Source organism: Podarcis melisellensis (genome assembly GCF_964234715.1).
Source record: "Podarcis melisellensis genome assembly, chromosome: 15".
NCBI classification, from domain to species: Eukaryota; Metazoa; Chordata; class Lepidosauria; order Squamata; family Lacertidae; genus Podarcis; species Podarcis melisellensis.
Window position 1 is genome coordinate 1,975,080 of NC_138532.1, and position 26,988 is coordinate 2,002,067.

Below are 26,988 nucleotides of genomic sequence, written 5' to 3' on the forward strand. Positions count from 1 at the left end.
GGCAGACATTATGCATGCTTTGTTATGGAAATAGGAACCATTCACAATGATGAGCTTCTCCAAACAGAGTGAATGGGTAGTAAAATAGCAAATGCAATTCAATGTAAACAAGTGTCAAATGCTGCTTATCAGGGCAATTTTTTAAATTTCACCTAGACATTCATAGAGTCTGAACTGGACGTGGCTGGCTAGGAATGTGATCTTGGGGTCCTAGTGGAGAGCTTGGTGAAGACGCTGTGCAGCCGCTGTGAAAGGCGCTAGGGATCATTAGGAAAGGAACTGAAAATAAATATTCCGTTATCATAATGTCATCATATAAATCTATGGTGCAACCACATTTGGAGGACTGTGTCCCATTCTGGTTACCTCATTTCAAAAATGGTATCGTAGTGTCGGAAAACGTTCAGAAAAGGGCTATGAAAATTATCAAAGGGTGGAAGGAAGGAAAGCTTACAGAGAAAAGGCGAGTAAGATGACGACACATTAAAACTCTGTTTTCTCCCTCTCTCATAAACTTGTGGGTATGTGGTTAAGCTGAATGCTGAAGCTTCAAGACAGAACAGAAGCAGAACAGTCCTTGGACAGCAGAACGTTGGACTAGATGGGCCACTGGCCTGAGAGGATCCTTGTCACTTCCAGGAAGAATGGAGGTATGTCAAAGTATGCGCTGTCTTGTTCAGAGGGTGTGCCTTCACAGCGCTATACTCAGAAAAGTCCTATTCAGTTCAGAGGAACTTACTCTATACAGTTGAAGTGCTGCACTTGCTTGGGAGTAAATTCCATGGCACCCAAGGGGGCTTACTTGTGTGTAGACATGTATCAGATTGCACTGTAAAACCACAATCTCCCACACCTGTGAGCATGTCACACCGAAGTCAAGGGGATGTGCTGGCGGGAGGCGAGAGGAGTTGGCGCTAAAACAAATGGAAAGCCCAGCTTGGCAAGGACGGCTCCGGGCGCATTTTTAGAGCAAACGAAAACAAGAAAGCTGATTTCGCTCCATGAGTAAAATGGGCATGTCTGTATCTGTATCTTATACTGTTTCTTATACTTCACCATCCTGGGAACGGGGATGTGGGAATAATAAATACAGTACAGTATTTCCAGGAAAAGTTCAAGGCTAGCAAAGCAAAGGCTGGCCTCATCTTTTAACAAGGGTGGAACGTTTTAGGAACATTTTGTTTTTAAATCAGCTTTTACTTGGTTTTGCTTCTTTGCATTTTACCTTGACGCTTAAAGTGACTAACAAATGCCGTAATAATTATTTTATTGGGGTTTTTTTTCGGTGTCCATTGTTTTCTTCTTAACGTTGGCAGTACTGTATATATATTTACGGTATTCTGCAAATAAAGAAATGAATACTTTTAAAATAAAACGAAGGCCAACACTTTGGGGGAGAGGGTTAGAGGCTCTTCAGGTGCCCGAAGGCTTTTGTCGTAGGAAGAGAGGCGGGGGGGGGGGGTCCCTGGCTGCCCCGGGGAGGTCCTGGCGGCGTCACGGGAGCGGCGCCCTCCTTCCCTCCCTCCCTCCCTCCCTCCGCCTATAAATCTCTCGCTCGCCGGACTCGGCCGCGCTGCTGCCGCTGCCGCTGCTGCTGCTCCTCCTCTCCGGCCGCGAGATGCTGCGCAGGCGGCGCGTCTTCTCGGTGGCGCCTCTGGGGCGCGGAGGTGGGTTTCTGCGCGGCGCCCAGCCTGGCTTGCGGATTCCGGAGTTACGTTAAAGAAAGCCTCTAGTCTCGCTTTCGAGTGCTGCTTTGCACGACGCTGCTCGTGAATGCCTTTACCAATGCAGGCTTAGGAACCCTTACTCAAAAGTAAGCCTCACCGAGCTTCGTGGGGTTTACCGCTGGTTAGTGTGCGTAGGATTCCAGCGCAAGTGGACGTGCAAAGGCTGTTAAATTGCATGCTGACCTCAGTGTATTTCTTCTGAGACTTATTGAGCATAAAGGTGGACACGCACAGGATGTATTTGTGCTTTTCTCTGATGAACGTGCCAGGGCTTTTAAGAGTAATGTTGCCTGTCCTGCAGTTTTGATAAACAGAAAAGCAGTACGTCTGTTTAAATTTTAAATTGCATGCATATATTTCCTGCCAAAATTCGTTTTGCTTTTATATTGCAGGATGCATCGATGCCCAAAACAGAAAGGCATATTAAGGTATTGGGGGTGGCACTTAAATTGGGTGCGTTCTTTCTGTGTCACATTTGTGATAGTCACAAGTTTGCATAACTGCAAGACAGGCTCAAAGATGTATTTTAGTTTTGGTAAAGAAAGTTTTGTGTGCACACAAATGTAGGAGACCTTGAAAGAAGTTGGCCTGGGCATCTGGTCCCTTGTCTTTCTTTTATTTAGGATGTGATTGCCGGTATCTTGTTTTTAACACAATGGCCTTGCAAAATGTGTGTGTTATTTTCTGGGAGGAAAAGTTAGGATAACATACAAGCTGGGGACCAGACTGAGAAGAGGAGCTTCATTCCAGTGCCTGAATGCTTCCCTCCAGGCGATGGGAAAAACTTTCTGTTGTTTGTTTAGCTTTTGTGGTTTAATTGGTAGAGTTTCTGTAGGACTCTGGCCTGGGGAGATTTGGGTTCAAATTTCCACTCAGTCATAAAGCTAAGGGGGACTGGGTCAAAGTGTCTGTTTTTTCAGCCTGACCTCTTTTGCATGTTTATTAGAATAAAACAGGATAACTTCAAAGAACATCACCCTAAGTTGCTTCTAGGACAGATGGGGTATGAATGTGATTAATACAATTTTAAATAAATAAAAATTGGTATTGGAGTAATTGGTATTGGAGTACTGTACTAGAGATTGGAGTGATGCAATAGAGATCCCTTTTCTTCACTGCTTCCATGTAGGCTCCTAGACTTGAATATGACCACACTGTAAAGCTTAAGAAAAGTTGAGGTCCAATGCCCATCCATACAAGAGGTTGCATAGATGTCCTGGATGATTTAGACTCCAATCCTGTGTTCACTTTCTTCAGAGTAATCACCATTGAATATAGTAGAACTTCTGAGTGTACATAAGGTTGCTCATTTATTTGTTTACTGAGAAGTAAGTCTGAATGTGTACTAAATGTGGCAGATTTACCTTCTTGTCCAGTTTGCAGAACTACATTTCAGAACTGGTTTCTCTGTGCTCAACCATGAGCAGAGCTGAACCATTAGCTTTGCTCACTTTGCCATAAATGACAGATTCATATTCAGAAATTCAACTGGTTGAGCAACAGTGAGATTTGTGGAGCATTTGAACTGTTGCTCTGTTAAAAGGATTTGGGTGATTGCAGGAATGTGTCCCAGTTTATTATTCAAGTGTGGAATATTGTGTCTTGCACAACATTTGGAAACTTGACTTTGATATAAGTTTCTAGTCCTCATGGCTGTAGAGAAAAGCTTGTGATCAGCCATTGGCAAAAGCTCAGATCAGAGACTTTCGTGATCCATGGCCATTGTTGTGAACAATAGTCTCAAGGTGATGTACAATAAAAACAACAAAACACAAAGACAGAAGATATACATAGTCAAAACTAAACAAAACAAAAGCTGTACAGAATAGATTGATGGCGAAGATTCATTCATTCTGCTGGGTTGGGAAAGCTCATTAGAACAAAATGTCTTCAGTTGAAAAGGCAGATAGTGTGGGCCTTCTATTACTTTATCTGCTCCCATTATTGGCTACCTAACTTAAGTGTCCCAGTTCTTTGCAGTCTGCAGATAAGAATTATACATTCCAAGGAATGGAAAAATAGTACATTAGACCTAGCAATGTTTCTGTGAGACAGAACCCATCTGCTGTAAAGCTGGACTAGGTCCTGGGCCTGCTTTCCATGCATATGCTCTTCATGAACAATTTCCACCAAGTAGTTTAAGGAGGAATACATGGCTCTTCAATTTCGTTCTCACTACAGCACAGTGAGGTATGGTGAGTAGCCTTTTGCCAGCCAGTGCCTTCACGTCTGAGGTGGCATTTGATCCTGGGTTTCCTCAGTCCCGAGGGACGCAGGTGGCGCTGTGGGTTAAAGCCTCAGCGCCTAGGACTTGCCGATCGAAAGGTCGGCGGTTCGAATCCCTGCGGCGGGGTGCGCTCCCGCTGCTCGGTCCCAGCGTCTGCCAACCTAGCAGTTCGAAAGCACCTCCGGGTGCAAGTAGATAAATAGGGACCGCTTACTGGCGGGAAGGTAAACGGCGTTTCCGTGTGCGGCTCTGGCTCGCCAGAGCAGCGATGTCACGCTGGCCACGTGACCCGGAAGTGTCTTCGGACAGCGCTGGCCCCTGGCCTCTTAAGTGAGATGGGCGCACAACCCCAGAGTCTGTCAAGACTGGCCCGTATGGGCAGGGGTACCTTTACCTTTTACCTTCCTCAGTCCCAGTCTAACCACTATGCCACACTGACTCGTGTGAACTGGCCCATAATTTTGTCCCAACAGGGATGGAGAACTTGTGACTCTTTAGATGTAAAAAAGGTAAAGGGACCCTGACCATTAGGTCCAGTTGTGACCGACTCTGGGGTTGCGGCGCTCATCTCGATTTATTGGCCGAGGGAGCCGGCGTACAGCTTCCGGGTCATGACTAAGCTGCTTCTGGTGAACCAGAGCAGTGCACGGAAATGCCGTTTACCTTCCTGCTGGAGCGGTACGTATTTATCTACTTGCACTTTGACTTGCTTTCGAACTGCTAGGTTGGCGGGAGCAGGGACAGAGCAACGGATTCTTCAGATGTAGCTGGGCTACAACTCCCATCGCCATCCTATATTGAATCAGATCAGACAATCATAAAGTTGGAAGGACCCACAAGGGTCATCTAGCTCAGCTCCTTGTCATGCAGGAAATTTTTGCCTGGTATGCAGCTCAAACCGACAACTCTGACTCTTATCCTCTATCGGCTGAGCTATCTGTGGTGATGGGAGTGGGAGTCCACCAGCTATCCTTGTTAATGCAAGGTTCTGCTTCCCAAGCACATTTTTAGAAACGTCGCATTTCCCTGTAGCAAATTTCAAAACTTGGTGCACTTTTTCAAATTTCAAAACTCAGCAATCCCATTTCCCAAAGATTGGAAGTAAGGCAGCAGTCCCATGACTGGCTTTAAGCACAGCTAGACGGGGTTGGGAAGCAGTAAGAAACAACAGGATATTGTTGAGTTTGCACTGCTTTCCAAACCAGCTCACTGGATGCAGAACAAGTGGGAGCCCAAGTCTTTCTAAGTTTAATGTAATTTCCTCCTGGATCAGTGTAGTTTGGTTTCATTACTCACAAGTTGCCAATACTATTATTCAGAAAGCAGGTACTGGTATTACTAAATAGGTACAGTTGGAAGGAGAGAAGGTGAAGGTTTGGATCCATTCCACCTGGAGAGACTTCAGACCATGTAGATCAAAAGGCTCATCTCTCATTTCTTCCAGTACCTGTTCCTCCTCCTGCTTCTCCCCCCTCCCCAACCCACCCTTCTACCTTAAGCATTTGGCTGGCTCAAGGTAGTGGAGGTCTCTGTAGCAGGACCAGTGGGGCTGACAGCTCTTGATGGAGCGGTGCTGGTTTCGCTGGTCGAAATGATTGCTTCAGATTGCAAGGTGATGGCAGATCCTCCGCAAACAGCTCTGCTGTTTCCCTGCAGGGCCCTCTTGGGGCTGCGCATTCTTCCACACTTCAGTGGAACTGCAAAGTCCAGCCAGGCTGATGAAAGACGGAGATATGCTTGTGTTTATGTTCTCAGGATGCCAGAAAAAGAGAGGGAGAAATAATGATGGATCTTCGTTATTGGGCTCTGCTTGTCAGGGGGGAGGGAGAGGGAGTTGGATAGGAGGAGCAGCCATTACACAGGATCCTACCACTCCCTCCACGATGCAATGTTGTTTATTTGTTTGCTCATGTAGTGGAGGTGGGGCACCAGGTGCTGGGCAGAGTGCCAGAGGGCAGGCCTGGGTCCCGACAGAAGAGGCAGTGGAGGAGGAAGGGTTTAAATCCGGGTTCTCCCAAAGGTGTGAGTTCATTGACTCCCCTGATGAGCTAGTCCAGCTGTCCTTGACTCCAACCCAAATTGTTAGCAGTGTAAGTATGACTATATAATCAACATTTATTCCTCAGTCTCCCTTACTGGAATTCATAACAATTTAAAAATATGGAATGCTGCTGGACTGTGGAATCATATTGTTAAATACAGAGGTTCCTCGCTGACAAAGGATGTGCGTTCTGTACATGCCCAGTGCCCTTTATTTCTGCAGCTTGAAGTTCCTAATTATTTTTGTGTTTCTTGCAGCATACCTCATAAACTTATTTTCCGCCCCCCCCTGCAAAATCCCACTGGCCCCCATGGGGTCAATTTAGGAAACTGTGGTTTAAACAAATAATATGATTGTTTCAGTTAGTGAAGGAATTTGGCTCTTTGGCAAGTCTGGGATGAACACCAATGGGCCCCTTGTTTCTCTTCTGTGTCGCCCACCTTCTGCCCGTACTTGGGAATGGTGTGGGTTGAGCCCTGGCCATTCGTTCTGCCTGTGGTCTTGCATCTGATGGGTCTGGGCAGTCCAGAGGAAGGTTGCTGCATGCAGAATTAGCTCTTGGTGACCATGGATGGGGAAGGAATACTTAACTGGCATTGTTGCAGAATGACTTCGTTTTCTCAGAAAATCAGATTGTTCCTTTTTTGCATTCAAGTGCCTCAGAGTAACTTGCACAGTAAAATAAAACAACAAAGTCAGATGAAAGCAGCAATGCACAAAAACGGAAATGCTCATCTGAAAACATTTTAAAGGAGCAAGTCCTATTCTGTACTCTTCCTGGGCCACTCCCCACTTAAAAGATGGGCATAACAAGGAACTACCTTTCCAATTAAAAACCCTAAGCCTGGGTAGAAAGAGGATGTTTTTGCCTGGCACCTAAAAACAGACAGTGATGGTGTCTGTGCTCACCTGTGTTGGTGGTGTAGATGCATGAGTGCTTGCTATAGAGATGTCACCTGAGACTGAGGTCTTAACTTAAGCATTTTAACGTCCACACCAGCTTCTAGGCAAAAGGGGAGATTGCTCCTGAGCACTGCCAAAACCCAACCCCCCCCCCATTAACACACAAGTCATGGACCTGGCCAAAAAAACCTCCACGTATTTATTCTGGAATCAGTTGCAGCCTTCAGAATTCTATGCCACATTGTCTTTTGGAAGATAGGGCTCTGTGGCCCCATTATTATTAATTTTTACTTCTGCCATGTACGGTTAGCACTGTAATTCTAATAATTCCAGAGCTTGGCTCAAACATCCTGTCCTCTAAAAACTCTCCCGTGGACGCAGTGGACAAAAGCAACACATTCTTTGAATAGGTTCTGGCTCATTATCTTACTCAATTGATTTCTATTTACAGAATGTGAGTTGGATGCAGAAATCTAAATTCCTGTGCCAGACTGCCAAAGTGCCTCCACCCCCATCCAAAAAAGGGCTCCTTTTCCTCCCCTACCGCATCTGATTCACCCTGCATGTTTGAGGCCACTTGGTTCCAGTCGAGAGAGGCTTCTAGAGTCAAGGGAGTGATCCTGTGTTTCTAGACACTGGGCCCCTGATTCCGGATTCTTTGTTGGAAACTAGTCTAACCCCGGGGCGGAGAGGGTGAAATGGCTGCTGAGTGATACTGATGACTCTGGGACTTCTAAGGAGGATCTCTATACCCCGGTCACTGGTAGGAGGACTAGGAGGAAAGAAGTGGATGGGCTAGTGGTCAATTGCAAAGGGGACTCTGAGATCTAATGTGCACATTTTATTTGAGAATTACCTTTTATTCTGTGTAATAAGAAATTTTGGTGGATCTGACCATGGTTTTACTGCATATGTAGCAACTGCTGTGTTTTTTGTTTGTTTTGTTTTTGTTTTCCTTTCCTTTTCCTTCTTTGGATGTTGCCATGGTTTTTGGCTAATGCAATAAAAATTCAATAAATTAAATGTAGAATTCCTTGTTGGGAATGCCTAGCTTGTTGTGTGGCTCATTTAGATAAGAATGGCACAGTACTAGCACTAAAAGCGGTAGAAGTCATAATGACTTTGACTCAAATGTCCCACCACTGGTCTGGGTGACTCTACAACCTGGAATGCAAGTAGAGGGAATGGGGAGGCCTCATGCAGAACGGAAAGCAGACAGACCATCCGCAGTAGGCTCCCACTTTTTCAGCAACACAACAAAAATAGTGTCTTTTCTAAATTAGGCATCTGAAATTAAAGTTTTGATTTGCAGAGGGAATCAGGAGTTATTTACTTTATTTTCCTCCCATCCTAAAGGAGCCCACAGCAGCAAACAGCAAAATGATAAAAACAATGCAATATAAAATGAATTCTGGGAACTTCTGAAAGCAAACCAAATATCCCCACAACTCATATTCATATATTTCATTCCATAAGCAGGGACTGCTACCAAGAAAGTAACATGGCTGTGTTATGGGTCAGTGCTAGCAGAGCAGCACCCAGCAGCGGAATCACAACAGGACCTCTCCTTTCAGTTGTAAGGCCTGTCCCTTAGTTCCTTGGGTCCTGGGCTATTTACAACTTTGTATGCTAGCACTAGCACCTTGGATGGGGCCCAGTAGTTCACTGGCATCCAGTGCCACACTTCCAGGACTGCTAACACATGGTCCCTCTGAATTGCCCCACCGTCCAACCTGGCGGCTGCATTCTGCACTAACTTCAGCTTCAAGGCCATCTTCAAGGATAGCCCTATGTGGAATGTATTGCAGCAGTCCAGACAGGAAGTCACTAGGATGGTTTACCAAGGCCAAGCTATCCTGGTCCAGGAACTGCTGTGGATCATACCCTTTTTGAGTATGTTTTCTTGGCTAGAATGTGTTATTGAACTCTGATGGTGCCTCTTTCTTGTCTGGATGGTGGATAGAGAAGGGTATGTATAGAAATGAGCCTCTCGTGCTATGGGAAGTTGGCTTCCTTTATCCTGTCTGCTTTTGCCTCTGGTCCAGGCTGTCCGCCATCACCGTGTGGCCCCCAGAAGGTTGCCTGGTCCTTGGGCTAAAAAAAGATTCTCCACCACGTTTTTTTCACAGTTGTTATCCCTCGGTTTTTCCTTTTTGTGCTGCATATATTTCATTCTATGCTATAATTGTTAAAAATGGAAATTTGGGGGAATTAAAAAAATGCAATCCTGACTTATAAAACCTAAACTTTATTTGACATGCAGGTGTATCTTAGCAGTTACCACATTTCTGTTCGCTGTATTTATGAAATATAAATTCTTTGGTATTTATTTAATCCAAGTGTTAAGAGATACCTCCAGAGTTATCTTTGTGCTAGTCAGTAAAGGGAGTTAAAAATAAAAACCATCAATGTTGTTGTAAACACAAAGGCTTGGGAATTACCCTTTTTGGCTTAAATTGCATGCATGGATGGAGAAAACTCCTGTTTCTGAAGCTGCAGCTCAGAAGCAAACATTCCAATGATGCAATTAACATAACTTGTCTAACTGCAATGCAATCACCTTCCTGAAGTTAAGCAGGTCTGGCTCTGGTCAGTGCCTAGAAAGGAGGCTGAGGATTTTATTTTGGTCAGGGAGAGCACTGTCTCCAGGAAAGGAGGAATAGAAATTAAACTAATCAGTTAGTTCTGAAACAGAAAGGATTGTATTCAGTGGGGTTCCTACTCAGAGTAAATCCATTGACATTAATGGACATGTATAACATAGTTTCATTAATGTCAACTCTTGAATAGAATTAGCATTGGATAAACCCCAAATACCCTACCAAGTGGTTTACACAGAAGAGGGAATTTTTGCAGGTGCCTGGTACCACTGAAATGCCAACTTTACCTGTTTGCCAGATTGCAACCTAAAGATCCTGTAATGCCTCCAATAATTCCAGGAGACAGATTGCATTTCCTTCTTTGCTGGCCTTTTTGCCCACCCTCCTCTCCCAACCCTCCTGTGGGATAAAAATTGGGAGTCCTGCTGGCCACAGTAGAGTAGCTGTATTGGGGGTGGAGATGGTGCTGGGGGAAGAATGAGGCACCTGTCACCCAGGTGCTCTGCATCTCCCAGGGCTCACTGCAGCATCAGCAGGGCTAAAGGAGGCATGGAAGGCCTTAGCAAGTTTACAGGAGGATTTATTTTTGAAACTTTTATCCTGCCCCACCTCCAGAGGAGTCCAGGGTGACAAACACTTCTTTAACAAAAAATAGAGTTAAGAAAAAACATACTTAAAGCATTTTAAAACAGTTAAAAAACCCAAGAACAGATGCAACCAAATCATATGTCTGGTTAGGCTTGCCGAAACAGAAGAGTTTTCAGCGGATGTCTAAAAGGTTTCAGGGATGGTACCTGGCTGATACAATGCAGGTGATCCCGCACTAAAGGAACAACTTCTAAGCGCAGAATGGATGTTTTGTGGCTCTTATAGAAGTGCCAGTTCTGCAGATAATGAAGTGATTGAGTTGGCACATCTGGGGTAAGGCCTTGATCCGATAATAGCACCTTGAACTCAGTCTGGTAGCAAACGGGCAGCTAGTGCAGATCTTGGAGTGCAGGCACAAAGATACTCTCTCCTGTTTAGCTAATATGCTGCAGCATTTTACACTAACTGCAGTTTCTGGGCCAAGCGCAAGGAAAGCCTCACATAGAGTTCATTTTCGCCTCATGGTTAACAGTGCCTGCTAAGTTGTTCCAGCCCAGGAACAGGCACAGTTGTCTTAGCAGCAGAAGTCTGCTAAAGGCACTCCTCGCCATGATGAGGAGGAGGATTGAATCCGTTGTAACTTGGGGCTCCAGTGACAGAGCTGGGCCCAGGAGCCACCCCAAAGCTGTGTATCTGCTGCTTCAGAGGGTGTTCGTCACCCCCATCCACTCAGGCAGTGGACCAATTTATTGGGAAAGAGAACCACTTGCCAGAATTCAAGCAAAATTTATTTCCCCGCATCCATCCCACCGCGGCATCCAGACACTGGTCTCTCCAATTTAGATTTTGAGAAGCAGAGCTGAGTGTAACCAGCATATTGTAAAAAGGAATAATCTGTGAACTGGGACACCTCCGGTTCAGATGTCTCCGTTTACTAAGAGCTTGTTGGATAACCTTAGGCGAGCTGAGTTCTCTAGGCCTCCTTGGTACAATAAATATAGATAATATTGGTAATAATATTACCAATATTAGAGGGCTGTTTGAAAAGATCACTGAAACAATGTCTGTGAGGTGGCTGCAAACACGCTCTGAAAGTGTTGTCTAACTGCTTAGTATTTGTTTTATATAACCACCTTTGCACACAGTGTGATGTTTTTCTCTTCCTCTGGGCTCTCCCCACTCTCATGGGAAATTAGGCAGAGGCCATAGATCAGGGGTCGGCAAGGTGTTGGTCTGCCTGGGGCGGTCAAGTCCCACAGAGATCTCTCCGTGGGCTGGATTGCGTGTGTGCGATGACTCTTGAGTGGGCAACTCGGTTTGGGGGCGGCTCGTGAGCTAGTTAAACTGCCCCCATGGGCCGCAGGTTGCCGACCCCTGCCATAGATTGAAGTTTGCATAATAATAATAATAATAATAATAATAATAATAATAATAATAATTTATTATTTATACCCCGCCCATCTGGCTGGGCCTCCCCAGCCACTCTGGGCGGCTTCCATAAAAACCAAAAATACAGTAAAATATCACACGTTAAAAACTTCCCTGAACAGGGCTGCCTTAAGATGTATTCTGAATGTCAGGTAGTTGTTTATCGCTTTGACATCTGCTGGAAGGGCGTTCCACAGGGTGGGCGCCACTACCGAGAAGGCCCTCTGCCTGGTTCCCTGTAGCTTTGCTTCTCGCAATGAGGGAACTGCCAGAAGGCCCTCGGCGCTGGACCTCAGCGTCCGGGCAGAATGATGGGGGTGGAGACGCTCCTTCAGGTATACTGGACCGAGGCCATTTAGGGCTTTAAAGGTCAGCACTAACACTTTGAATTGTGCTCGGAAACATACTGGGAGCCAATGTAGGTCTTTCAAGACCGGTGTTATATGGTCTTGGCGGCCGCTCCCAGTCACCAGTCTAGCTGCCGCATTCTGGATTAGTTGTAGTTTCCGAGTCACCTTCAAAGGTAGCCCCACGTAGAGTGCATTGCAGTAGTCCAAGCGGGAGATAACCAGAGCATGCACCACTCTGGCGAGACAGTCCGCAGGCAGATAGGGTCTCAGCCTACGTACCAGATGGAGCTGGTAAACAGCTGCCCCGGACACAGATTCGACCTGTGCCTCCATGGACAGCTGTGAGTCCAAAATGACTCCCAGGCTGCGCACCTGGTCCTTCAGGGGCACAGTTACCCCATTCAGGACCAGGGAATCCTCCACACCTGCCCGCCTCCTGTCCCCCAGAAACAGTACTTCTGTCTTGTCAGGATTCAACCTCAATCTGTTAGCCGCCATCCATCCTCCAACCGCCTCCAGACACTCACACAGGACCTTCACTGCCCTCACTGGTTCTGATTTAAAAGAGAGGTAGAGCTGGGTATCATCTGCATACTGATGAACACCCAGCCCAAACCTCCTGATGATCTCTCCCAGCGGCTGCATGTAGATGTTGAAAAGCATGGGGGAGAGGACAGAACCCTGAGGCACCCCACAACTGAGAGCCCAGGGGTCTGAACACTCATCCCCCACCACCACTTTCTGAACACGGCCCAGGAGGAAGGAGCGGAACCACTGTAGGACAGTGCCCCCAGCTCCCAGCCCCTCAAGACGGTCCAGAACTGGGGCTACCTCTCTTGTAGCCCCAGTTACACAATCTTTTGAACAGACCGATTGAGAGACTGAAGACAGGTGGGCAAGTCTTGGCAGTAGGGTGTCACACACAATTCATGGCCCATGTGCAATAATACTTGTGCCGAAGCTATTCCCCCAAGATTCATTTCCTTAGCACCGTCTTCAGCTCCTCCTTCTCTGCCACGCCTTGTCTGAAGCAAAGGCCAGCATGATTCAGGTGCATGAGGAATATTCTTGGAATGCATATGTTGCAAGCACACACATTTCCTCGTCCAAAGGAGCTTTGGGGGGAGGAGAGTGGCCAGGGCGGAGTTATCTGTTGGGAAGGCACTATATTTACCTGGATCCAGGTGTTGGGCTTTTCATGATCTGCGGAGCAGGGTTGGCCTCTGTCTCAACGATGTCTTATTCCCTTCTAAATCTCAGCTAGTGCCTGGAGTCCAGTAGAGAACTGTGTGGTGTTGACCTCAGTCAGCATGTTTCAGAGTCTACAGGAACCTCAACTCCAGTGCCCCCTTGACATGGAGCTGGATGGCAAGAAAAACAGCCGGGTGGATCGATTGGATGGTGCTGGCTCCCTAACAGAACCCATTCCCCACCAGCTAGGCTTCTTGCCTATCAGCGGGAGGTTCCTCAAATCTGAATCGGAGGATTCTGGGGTTGAAATGACCAGCAACGATCACTCTCCCTCCAGCCCGGAGGGCTCAGAGAAAAGCTTCTGTTTGGACTGTCTTGATGGCTTCCAGCCTTCGATGGAAGACACTCCACCACTTTCTGCAGCTCCCTGCCAAAGCTTCCCCAAAGGTGAAGAACAGGAGGACCTGGGTCCCATCCAGGATCGTGCCTACTGCCGGAATCTCTCTGCCAGCAAGAAGTTGGCCCAGGTGGTCCAGCGGTCTCAGAAGCACCAGCTGCCTCGCCGATCCCCTGGGCGGCTGGGTCAGAGACCCCATAGCCCAGTGGACTTGGAGGGCCTGAATTCCTATCGTTTGCACCGGGCAGCAAGCGTCGACGAGAGTGTGGATGCTGCTGCAGGGGAATTGATTCCTATGCTGTCTGGCAACAGCACCCCAGAGGAATGGAGCCCACAAGGACAGGTAAGTGGGGAGAAAGGTGCACTACTCTGCTGTTTTAAGCCAAGCCAAGCACAGGTCCTTTCCCCCAGGCTCCTTTGCAGCAGCTTTTCCAGTTTTAAGCATGGTTTGGCCAAAAGCTGCTCTTCCTTTTCTAGGTTCCTTTGCAGTGGGTTTTTATTTCTGCCAAGCTCGTCTCCTGTTTGGAGAAGGAATAGCCGTGTGCTGGGAAACGGGTCTATAGATGGCTGGAAAGGCGGCTTTTATGACTGGCTGGCAGAGTTTTAGTGACCCAGGATTGTGTGATAGCTTGCATCCTCTCCTCCTGTATCCCAGTCTCTCCTCCCACTAGCTAGGTGGGGCAGTTTCGTATGGGAAATGCTCTCCATTCCACCTGATGACGATACCTTGCCTAATTGCCTCTTGCTGGAATGTGGCAAGGTCCTTGCCCTCTGATGACATAACATAACGTGCACACGCTGCTCTTTCCTGACCCGGTTTTTAGGAGGAAGGTGCTGGGACACTTGAGAACTTACTTGGCCTTCCAGTCTTGATTCACCTGAGTTTGAGCTAGATGCATACATACATAAAAGTTACTGAATTAGTCCATAAAGGTAAAGGTACCCCTGCCCGTTTGGGCCAGTCTTGACAGACTCTGGGGTTGTGCGCCCATCTCACTTAAGAGGCCAGGGGCCAGCGCTGTCCGGAGACACTTCCGGGTCACATGGCCAGCGTGACATCGCTGCTCTGGCGAGCCAGAGCTGCACACGGAAACGCCGTTTACCTTCCCGCTGGTAAGCGGTCCCTATTTATCTACTTGCACCGGGAGGTGCTTTCGAACTGCTAGGTTGGCAGGCGCTGGGACCGAGCAGCGGGAGTGCACCCCGCCGCAGGGATTCGAACCGCCGACCTTTCGATCAGCAAGTCCTAGGCGCTGAGGCTTTAACCCACAGCGCCACCTGTGTCGAATTAGTCCATAGACCATATCAAAAGAGAACAAAGTAAAATACATCTAAGCTGCATGTTAGAGTATGCAAACAGTGGTTTGTGTATCTGTGTGGTGGTTGTTGTTCCCTAATACCAGAATAAAGCTGCCATTCCAGAAACCAGTCCTCTAGCATGGCTGACTCACATAAGCCAACTTGGACTCTTGCACCCATAAAGCTCTTCCCTAGTTCAACTATTGAATCCATCTGTTCAAAAACAGTCAGGCACAAGCTTTTTTGTACAGTGTTACCTCGGGTTACATAGGCTTCAGGTTACAGACTCCGCTAACCCAGAAATAGTACCTCGGGTTAAGAACTTTGCTTCAGGATGAGAACGGAAATTGTGCGGTGGCAGCGCAGCAGCAGCAGGAGGCCCCATTAGCTAAAGTGGTGCTTCAGGTTAGGAACAGTTTCAGGTTAAGAACAGACCTCCAGAACGAATTAACCCAAGTTCTTAACCCGAGGTACCACTGTATTGTGGGAAATGACAGCTATTTTTCATATTTGACACTGAGGTTTTGGTCTTGCTAAGCAATGTTGAATAGTTTGGATGAAAAGACAGGCCATGTCAGTTTGTGCTCCTACATCTGATGCCCTTTGCTTAGAGATGTTTCCAGTTACATTCCCAAGTGAGTTCAGTGTCTGCACTGAAATCCATCCTATTGTAATAAATGTGAAATTTTGATACTACAATCTGTTCAGAGCCAGCACCATCTGTTTCCTTAAGGCAGATCTTGGAAATCTTATATTTCTTTCCCCTTCCCCGCTCATAATGGCTAACTCAACTTAGGTGAAAGGTCCAGGACTGACAAAAATAAGTATTTCTTCATACAGTGCATAGTTAAACTATGGAACTTGGATGCAACTTGGATGGATTCAAAAGAGGATGAGACCCATTAATGGAGGATATGGATATCAGTGACTCATGAGAGCGATCTTCTGCTTCTGCTATTGAAGGCAGTATTCCCCTGAATATCAGATGCTGGGAATCACAAGCGGGGGCTGGGGGGTGGGCTGTTAGCCCAGGTCCCGCTTGCAGGCTTCTCATAGGCATCTGTTCAGCCACTGGGAGATGAGCCTTTGGCACGATGCTGCAGGGCTGTTCCAGGAGCTGCTTGCCTCCTTCTCCGCTTTAGACTGCTTCTCTCTGGGGCTGTTTGCTGTCTGCTGTATACGGAACGTGCAAGTGAGCTCATATCCCTGACGGCCCATGCTGGCTCCTTTCTTAGGTGCACGAGACTTTGCTGACCATGCCTGGACAGGGCTTACGGTACTTGGAGCACATTTGCCAGATGCTGGAGAAGATCGCCCACCTGCAGCAGGCCAACCTTCGACTTCAGCATCAGCAGCAGATTATGGAGTGCCGGGTGCGGGTCCAGGAATCTGAGAACGTGAGAGAAAGGGCTGAGGGCTGTTTATTAGAGGGTTATTGAAACAAGTTCATGGTGATTTTGAGTAAATTTGTTGCAGGGAGGAGATGGCAGTTCGGACGTTGGGGGCAGGAAGTGGTGGTGGGCAGAGATGAGCTCCTTTCTTTCTTTTAATATAATTTTTATTACTTTTTGCACATATTTTCCAACATAACAACTTATAAACAACATAGCAAATCTTTGGCTATTATCGCCTGAGACTTCCTTCAACCCCTTCTAATAGTTTTCTAAATTCCGTTCTCATTCTGAATTGTATTACTATACTTATTGCTATAATTCAAATCTTACATCCATATCTCAGTCATCTTCACAATAATTTATAAAATCCTCCCTACAAAACTTCTGTAACCCTACTAGCGATGTTAAATAATTACAGTTGTCTTTCAAATATAACATAAATTTCTTCCAGTCCTTCAGAAAATCTGGTTCTGCTGGTTTTGAATTTTCCCTGTTAATCTCGCCAGCTTGGCATAGTCCATTAATTTCGTTTGCCAAAAAGATGAGCTGCTTTCAGGGGGGGCCACCAGGTGGCGCATTGGAAGATGGCCGACAATAACATCTCTCTGACCCACACGAGGTAATAAAGAGGCTGCTATGGGAAGTATGCAGTCTTCCTGCCCCCCCAGGAGGTGGGGGAGACAGCCTTGCCAGCGATGTCCACAATGCACCCCCGGATTCGAAAGAAGGGGGTGCAGGACATTTGGCACCAGCCCTCGGTGAGCTCGGCTCTTCCTGACGCTGATTCTAATTGCGCCTTGGTTCGCTTCAGCTCGAAAATATAATTGGAAATATATAATTGGAAAGAAGCTGAAGCACATACATCAAGCAAAGTTCGAGTGATAAGGCTGCTGATTAATGCATCTCTGCGATTCGAGCGACGGGAGGAGACAAATAAATCAGGTAATGAACCACCATTACGAGACTGGTACGTGCGGAGCGGAAAAGAAAGGGGGTGGAGGGAAAAAACCTTTATTTTCTTTCCCTTCTGTGAGTATAACCCTCCACCCCAGAGAGACGAATCGTCGCCTTTTTTTAATCGCAAGCAAGAATTTAAGAGCTGTGTGGAGTGAATTAATGATCGAAGAGAGGACTCGTGAATATTGGAGAGTGGAGGAAAAATTCTATGACACAGTTTATAATGGCGTCTTGCTAAGACAGGCTTGTCGAAGAAAGACGAGGGGAGGAGGACCAGGGTCATTGGAATGTGAATGATGGATTGAATCTGACAACCTGGCAGAGCCCCTTTGTGATATACGCGGCAAGCTTGGGAAAATTAATAGGACAGACCGAGGATAAATTTTTGAAGAAGGGGAGGAATGGCGGCTGTCCTTATGAGATATGACTTTTGGAGTGTGCAAAACCCACGCAGAAGTTGTTTGTTTCTAACCTGCTTGTGAAGATTATCAGAGATCGCAAAGAAAGGAATACATGATAACAACAAGAAGATGAAGAAAGTAATAAAGAGACTATCTGGACAGATCTGGATAGAACTGTTTGATAAAAGCAGCAACAGAAGTGATGTTTTGATCCTCGTTCGGAGCTTGATGTATGGGTACCCCCAACAAAATTTAAAAATTTGGCTGTATAATTTGGAATTAATATGATTTGGAAATAATGTGATTGGATTGGCCTGTTAATAAAAATTATGTTTAAAAAAGAAAAAGAAAAAATGAGCCCTCAGCGCCATGACCCACGGGTCATGGTTTTCACCAAAAAATGAGGTCTCTGCGCCCTGGCCCTCGTGTCATGGTTTTCGCCAAAATTCCTGCGTCCTGGCCAAGCCTGGCCTGTGTCGGCAGGGGAAGTTTCACCCCCCCACCCTTGTCTGCAGCAGTTTCAGGAGGAGAGAGGAAGACGTGTTACACCATTCAAGGAGGAATTACCTAGTTACGAGATAGTGGAGGAGGAAGGGGAGGTGAGAGTGCAGCTGGCAGAGACCTCCCTGGAGAGTATGGCAGATCCTCCATCTCCTCAGGCCCATCGGTCCCTCCGCATTCTAGAACAGAGAAGGCAGAGGGGTGGGACTCCAGGAACTTCCTGTTGGCGCTCAGGATGTTGTTGGGGGCGGAAGAGTCGGGGCTCGGAGTAGCAAATGTCTATCTGTGTGTGGAGACATGGATTCTTGTCTTGCAACCAGATAAGGAAATAAAAAGGACGATAGAACACAAAGTTGAGCTGCTTTCATGTGTTGGACTTGACTCATCAGTGGGCGAGCAGCAGTATGTGGGGCAGACATTTTTTAGTGCTTTATTTTTCTGTGGAAAACTTTAGTTTCATACATTCATTAGCAGGAATGAACAGGAGCCAATTGCAAATACAGTATTAGGCAAGTTTGGTAGTGGACTTTTTTTAAAAAAAACAACCAAATACAAGCAAATAAAAATTAGATCTTTTTCTATTATCTCCCAAAATTTTCTGATGCTTAACTGAAAATTTTGTAATGCAAATTACCCTATGCATATTGAAAACCAACATCACCAATCAGCAGTATTCACAAACACACTCTGTGAACTGAAAGGGCTCATTTTATTTAATTACTTCCTTTCAAATCACACATAAGAAGCAGAGAGCAACATTCCCCCCCTCCAACGACCCTCTGAGGTAGGCTGAGAGAGGCAGGCCCAGGGGCACTTGGCAAGCTTTGTGCCTATAGGGGATTTGTTCTCACAGGTCATAGCTATGCACTCTAACCAGACTGGCTCTTTTGCAATTGGATCCATAGTCCTGGGATCACTAATCTCCACATTCTTTAATCTTAGCCCCATTTCAACTGTTGAACCTGAAATATGTCCCCCAGACATGTGTTTCTAGAATGGTTTTTCTTCAACTCTGGTACCATTTTGTCTGACAGGAAGGCTTTTCTGAAGATGTGCCAGATGGCCCTGGGCTGATGAGACTTGAAATGCAGGCTGAGGATCCAGCAACCATGGAGAAGGTGGCAGAAGAGGAGCATCTCAGGTCGGCTGACTCCTGGCACCCCCACCACTTCCGGGCCCGCTCTGCCTCGGACACGCGGGTGCTACGGAGCCCGGCCCGTAACCTGGGTGAGCTCTTGACTCTTGGTTTAAAGGCAAGCCATTGGCCCTGATCCCGAGCACTAGAGTATCTTAGCCAGAGCATGCAAACGTTTCCAGTACTGAGGCAACATACTCATCCACTGTGATCACATGACATATAGGATTCTTATTTTTAGACCCTTTTCCCTTTTAGAAATGTTAACAAAACATTCTGGATCCAGGTTCAGTTGTTTTCTGAGAATATTGTTGATAGCTTTTTAAATAAGTTATGAAAAGGTCAGGGCTTTAACATAAGACTACCAACATAGGTAGTCACTTTTTTCTCTTGTGGGTATATGTTAAGTAATTCTTATTAAAGGTAAAGGTAAAGGGACCCCTGACCGTTAGGTCCAGTTGTGAACGACTCTGGGGTTGTGGCGCTCATCTCACTTTACTGGCCGAGGGAGCCGGTGTATAGCTACTTCTGGCGAACCAGAGCAGCGCATGGAAACACCATTTACCTTCCCGCCAGAGTGGTACCTATTTATCTACTTGCACTTTGATGTGCTTTCGAACTGCTAGGTTGGCAGAAGCTGGGACTGAGCAACGGGAGCTCACCCCGTCACGGGGATTCGAACCGCCGACCTTCTGATCAGCAAGACCGAGGCTCTGTGGTTTAGACCACAGCGCCACCCGCATCCCTTATTAATTCTTATTAATCTGAGGTAATTTACAGCTGAAGTTTGATAACACTGAACTATCATTTTGAAACTAGATTGTTTGAAACTATTTGTTTGAAAAAGATTGAAAGTTGTGATGTGGTGGAGCAGAAACTTCTCAGAAAATTCCAAGAAATTTTCTGTTGCTACCTTTTTGTGTGAAGTTGTTTCTGTTCCTAAAAATGCATTGCTTCATAAAATTCGTCAACGTAGCAAAGGGATATAATACCAGTTGAGCTGGGTAGCTTCAAAGTTGCAATTAACTTATTCAGATCAGTAGAATAAGTATAAACAGATTTCCAGGTCCTTCAGGTTTTTTTTATTGGAAATTTTAACACACATAAGAAAAGTGATCTGTCACACTGTACGACATTTAGAACTGTCATCGAGAACAAAAATGAGTGGAGCTCTTTAGGTGTTACATTCAGAACAGGCTCTTGGGAGATGTCTATCTGAGAAAATATAATGAATTTAGACATGGAGGCAAATTGGCAACAAGCTGAAAAGCCAGAAGGAAACAAGATTCCACCTTCTGATTAAACACGTTCTCAAATGAGACTGAGCCTTGATTCAGGCAGTCCTTTTAGCGCACTGGGTTCATGAAGTGCTGTCTTCACAGTTAAATTATGTTCCAGTGTGATGTAGTGGTTAGAGCAGGGGTAGTCAACCTTTTTATACCTACTGCCCACTTATGCATCTTTCTTGATGGTAAAATTTCCTTACTGCCCACTGGTGCTCGATGGATGGAGGATTCAGCTTGGGCCGTAGAACCCACTACCGCCCACCTAGAATCCTGAAGCGCCCACTAGTGGGCAGTAGGGACCAGGTTGACAACCCCTGGGTTAGAGGGTTGGACCACTGGATGTACCTCACTGGATGACCATAAGCTACTCCTAGTCTCTCGGCCTAACCTCCCTCACAGGGCCGCTGTGAGGCTAAAATGAGAAGGAAGAGAACCATATCTGCCACCTTGAGCTCCTTGGAGGAAAGGTGGGGGGTATAAATGTAATAAATAAATTAAAAACAGGATGCTGGACTAGATGGGCCTTTGGTCAGATCCAGCAGGGCTATTCTTATGTTCTTATGATTTGATTGTGTTGGGCTAACATACACTTCTGCTGCCATAGGGAACAAGGATGGTTGCCCTCAGAAGTCAACGGCCCACTCTGCCAGTTCTCCCAGTTTGCTGGATCAGCTAGATGGGGGCTCACATACCTTGCCACCAGGCATGAAGCTCCAGGTAGGTCTGCCATGTTCCATTGGGGGGGAGGGGAATAAAACCCCCCGCCATGTGTAGGATTTGAATTAAATCTGGAGAGGTGTGACTGATGGCACAAAGAGGCAGTGTGGTATAGTGTCTAGACTCTAGAGCGTGGGTAGCCAAGGTGGTGCCCTCCAGATGTTGGTGGACTCTCTGACTCCATCAGCCCCAGCCCCAGGGTCAGGGGTAATAGTCCAGCAACATCTCTAAGGCATTGTGTTGGCTGTCTCTGGGTTAGAGTGCTGAATTTCCACTGGGGAGACCTCAGTTTGAATCCTCACTCAGCCATGAAATTCACTGGGTGATCTTGAGCCACTTACATGTATGTGTGATTGGCTTAATCTACCTCACAGGATTGAGACCTAAATTTAAAAATTGCAGCGGGGGGGGGGGCTTTGGGGGGGGGAGAGGGAGAGAGAGGACCGTGTCTGCCACCTTGAGCTCCTCCAAGGCAAGATAGAAGTGTCAGAAATAATATAAGCAAGGCTACATCATTTTACTTAAAACATAGTACTTTTGAGTACTATGGTAGAATATTTTTTTTTTGTAAGAATAATTTACAATCACATTCTATGGTAACTTGATCTATGAGAAGGTGGGGAACACTATTCCATAGTTCCATTCTTAAAAAAAAATCAGGAAGAGTTTATCATGAGGGTTTCCACCACCTTCCTTTCAAAAATGGATGACTAGCAGAAATGGAACACATGCCTTCCCCCCCCCCCCGAACTTCCCAATGCTGTGGAAAGCAGTTGCTGTTCTTGCCCTTCCGGGCGTCTTTCAGAGGAAGAGGAGCCCCCATAAGTCTTACGTACCAGCCAGTTCATGGTGGTCTTCTGGAGAAGTCTGCTTGACTGCCCCACCTCATATTCATTTAGTTATGTGTGAACGAAGGCTAGTGGTGCCAGTAATTTGGAATGCCATTCCTTTCAAAATTAGGTGTCTGATATCAGTTACACATCTGATATTTCATTGCCTTCTAAAAAAAAGCCATTTTTTGCCAAGCATTTTTAGAAAATCGGTTTGATTCAGTGTTGGTCATTTGTTTTTGTTTATTAAATGTTATATTATTTTGATGATTTTTTTGTACACTGCCATAGTATATTGTTTTTATAAGTTGGAAGTTTAAAATAAATTGGAGCTAAATTTTGCTGGGGAGCAAGGGGAAGGTGGTTGGAAGGGCAACAATCCCCCTCATTGTAAACATGGAAAGCTCTACCCTGAGTTTGGTCAAGTTAAGTACATCAGGGTGACAAAAAAGATTTTAATGCAAGTTAGTTTGCCCTTAAGTGACACCAGCCCTGTGTTCTCTGAGGTCTGCCCTCACCATGCGGTGAGAAGACACTTTTTGAGAAACTCCAAAAGGTGTTAAAAGCCCAGATGTGGGCTCATGGCCTCTGAGGACCAGTTGCTAAGCAGGAGCATTGAGAGGGTCCTGGGCTTCCCAAGAGGCATCTGATCAGCCGTTGTGGGAAACAGGACTAGATGGAACTTTGGTCTGATCCTGCAGCCAGACTCTTCTTACGTTTTTACATAAATAGGGTTTAGGACCTGATGATTATTCACTCCCACCTTTCCTCTTAAAAGAGCCCAAGACAACAAACTACAAGAACCTCCAAAAACGTGTCCTCAAAGCTTATAAACTTTCAAGGTTTCCACGAATAGTATCTTTCAGAAATCAAATTCCTGAATTGTTTCAAATAGGGATGTTTTAAATTCCCCCATAATGTTAACAATGAGGGAAGGTGCTATGTACTGAAGTTCTCACCCTGGGGCTGAAGGGGGATACTGAAGATAGTTTTCACTCAGGTCCACATATGCAAATAAGGGATTGAAAGTGATGTTCAGTGATTGGATAGTTACAGAAAGTGGTTACTGTTGCGTTCTAGTGGAGCTCTATATAAACAGGCTAGCTGAACCCTTCAGTTCAGTACTGTTCTGGCCTGTGAATAAACAAGAGCTGATTGAAGAATTGCTGTGTCGTCTGATATGTTCACCCACAACTTAACAGAAGGCACACTTGAGGGAGAGAGGGAGAGAGGAGGTGTTCCACCACCAAAAAGGCACTGTCGCATGGCTCAGCACCAACTGGGTAGCACTCAGGTCACCCACAGGTGATCTATAATCCTCTTGGCAGCAGACACAAGACTAACAGTAAAATGGCAAAGAAGGGATCAAAGATTCCTGGCTGTTGGTTTCATTTCTGCGATGTTGGGATTATGGCTGGTATAAATGTCATGTACCCTGGGATAGACCCAGTCTCTTCACATTGTGTCCTCTTTCTCTCAGGACCACTCTCACTGGGGCAAAGTCAAAGGGCTGATCAGCAGGATTACGAGGAAATCTGTGCGGGCCAATGAACCAATCTCATCTGGTGAGCCTGCCCCCAGCAGCAGTCAGTGTAGGTAAGATGATGATGATGATGATTAAAAAATTTATATGCCACTCATCTGACTGGGTTGCTGTGGCTGTTTATGGTGTGATAGCTGCTATAAACAGATCCGCCCAGCATGCTTCTGACCAGGCTTTTAACAGAGTTGAAATACAGTCTGCAGTGAAGCATGAGGAAATTGGCCCCTAGTCTTGATTGATGACCAACACAGAATTGTTCTAGGCAGATTACTTTATTGCCTGTCATGAAGCTTAATGGTTGCTGTTTACAGAGATTGCTGTGGATTCCCACAGCGACAGATCGGCTTGCATCCTCTCAGCAGATCAAAACCAAAAGTCTCTCTTAGTCACACTCACATAACGTATTGCACATGTCCATGACTTCACTGTCTTATCTTTGAACCTGTGTAAACAATCTAGCTTCACAGCCAGAGTTTCATCTTAAATGCAGAAACTCATGAAGACATTGTTCTGAAAATGAATGACCCAGTACCCCCACCAGTTGCCCCAGCCATTCTGGGCTACCAAGAAGAAATAGTAAAAACACAACATTTTGCTACTTTTGGGGTGTGCCAGTGGGGACTCCCCAGTCAGACTTGGTGTAGTGGCATTGGGCATGAGCCCAGTCTTCCAGCTCTTATATATTACATTGAGAAAATGTGTTTGTTAAAAGTGGAGCTCATATTTCCAGCTGCCTCATGCGCAGGGAAAGAAACTTTTACTAACGCCAGGTATTTGGATATTGTTGCAAGCAACCTATTGAGTGGGTGCCTCCTATCAGATCTCCCTCATCCCTTTTTATTTACCTTACAGAACATATACCATATTGGACAAAGAAGAATCCCAACCCAGGTGGCGTTTCCTGCCCACTCTGGGTGCAAAAAAGCACAGATCGAAACACCTTTCCATGCGGTGAGCCACAGGTTCTCTTGGAGGCATGACAGGTCTGGGGCTCCCAAGTCAGTGCTGTCATGCACATGGACACTTCTTCCCTTCCCTGTGAGCTTATTGGGAGCTGAAATGCTCCACCCACTTTGACAGTGAGCTTCAAATCCCCCTCCAGTGGAAGAGAGAAGAGACTTTCAGATAAAGAATGGAGACACAAAAGCTCCACCTAGCAAAATGATTCTCTTCTATGAAACCTTTCCAACCAAGTGGAAACATAACTGCTCACTGCAAGCCACAGTCTGCAAATTCGAAGCCAGCCTTGTGAGCAAATGCTTCCTCCTCTTGCAGTTTACCCCTTCTGTCCTGTTTTATTGTTTTCACATTACATATGCACCAGTGCAGTAACGTAAACTATGCATCAACATGGGCTTTGTAAACCATGGTTAGGGGACCTGGTATAAATTAACCATGATTTGTATCAGCACATTTATTGTGTTGGGTCTCTATTTACAAACCACAGTCTACAGAGAGAGCCAGTTTTACATTGGCACATAGCCTCATTTTCTTTAGCCTGCCCTTTTTATTTTTATACACTGTCTTCGGGACAGATCTCCCTGAGGCTGGCCCTCTGGAGAACACAGGTTGTAGGTCTGTCTCATACACACCACCAAACATCACCATATTCTGTTAGAAAGATCCTTTCCCATCATTGCCAACTCTCCTAAGATTTTAGGCTGCTGTCTCATTGATTAGGAGCGTGGGCATAAAATCTCATGTGTGTGGTTACTAGGTGAGGATGATGGCTCTGAGGGGAGAGGATAGACCTCTCTTCTCCCAGTCTTCACTAGGAAATCCCTGCATGGCAGAATGTGAAATAACTTATTGGCCCTGCTTTAATTACGATTTTCCTTATGAAACAAATGACTGACACTTCACATCTTTTTGTATGTGCTCACATACAGCTATATAACTTCACATATGGAGTGAGCCCTGTATATATTTATATGGCCTAATGGTCACACATGTATGTGTATATAGATGGAAATTGATATATTCACAAGTTATATAAAAGTGAGGAAAATAAAACTATTTGCAGACTTTTTTACATTCTGCCTTTGAAATTATATTGGAAGAAAGTTATCTGAAAGTTCAACAGAATGCTGTGAATTGTGCCACTTCAGCCTGGGGTGGGGGATATTTCATATGTGAAAGGACCTCCATGGGGTGTGTATGGAGGAATTCCCTACATGCGTAGCATGTTGTGAGAACATACGGAAAGCCTTGCTAGATGAGACTTGGGGTCCCTCTAGTTCACCACACTGTTCCACAGAGCCAAGCAGATACTTCCATGAATCCCACCAAGCAGGGCTTGAAGACTCCTGCCTGGGAAACCAGGCCTGGAGAGCTTCTGCCAGTCAGTGCAGATGCTACTGAGCTAGATGGACCAATGGCCTGACCTTGTCCAGTGGAACCTCGTGTTACATCCCGCCCTCCTTACGAACGCTTTGGGTAATGAGCTCTGCTAACCCAGAAGTAGATGCCCCTTGCTGCGAACTTTGTCCTGGGATGCGAGTGGAAGTCATGCACTGGTGGCGCGATGGCAGCAGGAGGCGTCATTAGCCAAAGGTTAAGAACGGTTTCAGGTTACAAACGGACCTCAGGAACAGATTACGTTCGTAACTGAAGGTACTACTGTACACAGCAAATTCCTAAGTCCACCTTATTATTTATTTAATTTATTAGTTGCTGAATGTCTTGAGCAGAATTCAATGAGGACTTTTACTTTTGAAGTTCTTTGTGATTTGTTGGCAGCAAACAAGCCCCCCCCCAATTTGGGGTTTCACTAGAGAAGGATCTTTGCACGTAACTCTTTTCTTCTCTTCCTTTTCCCTCCCCCACTGCTTTCCCTTTGATGTAACAATCAACAACATGGCTTGTTGGATTTGCCCTCCTGTGCACAGCTTGGAGAGGAAGAATAGTGAGTTAGATTTGGCCTGATAGATCAAAGACTTTTTCCCAAACAAAAGAAAAGCACTGGACATCTGGTGCCTGTTGCACGGACTCTGTCCGTAGCCCTCTGATGCGTCATTAAAAGCAAGGAACAGCAAGGAAGTCTTGAGTTACATCAACATATGGGTTGGTGGTGGTTGATCAAGATAATAAAGGGCTGTAACTGTCAAGAATTCAGCCTACACTCGAGTAGGACTCTGGCAGAGACACATGCCTGGCTGGCATGTTCCCTCCCTCCTGGGGTGCTGAACCAAGTGGAGTCAAAACATACACCGTCATGTGGAAGACAACAATCCTATGACTGCTACCATGGAGCAGGAATTCTTAACAGTAACCTCCCTGTAGCAATTATGTAAAATTGGTTGGGAACATAGGAAGCTGCCTTACACTTAGCTATGCCATTGATCACTGACTGGTGACGATTATCCAGGGTGTCAGGCAGGGTCCTCTCCCTGCTCTGCCTGAAGATTATACCTGGGGTGTGCTGTGTGAAGAAGTCCTTTATTTTGTCTGTCCTGAATTCTCCAACATTCAGC

At 46.0% G+C, this 26,988-nt stretch overlaps 1 protein-coding gene across 7 annotated transcripts; it reads left to right on the plus strand.

The window, feature by feature from the left end:
- The first annotated feature begins 1,592 nt into the window (after positions 1-1,592).
- LOC309358166 (uncharacterized protein C8orf58) lies at positions 1,593-25,547 on the plus strand. Of its 7 annotated transcripts, none has more exons than XM_081891036.1 (7): positions 1,593-1,667; positions 13,125-13,795; positions 15,987-16,148; positions 19,039-19,231; positions 21,030-21,142; positions 23,453-23,568; positions 24,368-25,547. In XM_081891036.1, the coding sequence occupies exons 1-7, from the start codon at positions 1,619-1,621 to the stop codon at positions 24,468-24,470; spliced, it is 1,407 nt and encodes a 468-aa protein (XP_081747162.1). In that variant the 5' UTR covers positions 1,593-1,618; the 3' UTR covers positions 24,471-25,547. The 7 variants fall into 7 exon arrangements, with proteins under 7 accessions (XP_081747162.1, XP_081747166.1, XP_081747163.1 ...); XM_081891040.1 differs by having other exon boundaries at positions 23,453-23,564; XM_081891037.1 differs by having other exon boundaries at positions 19,051-19,231.
- The last annotated feature ends 1,441 nt before the right edge of the window (positions 25,548-26,988 follow it).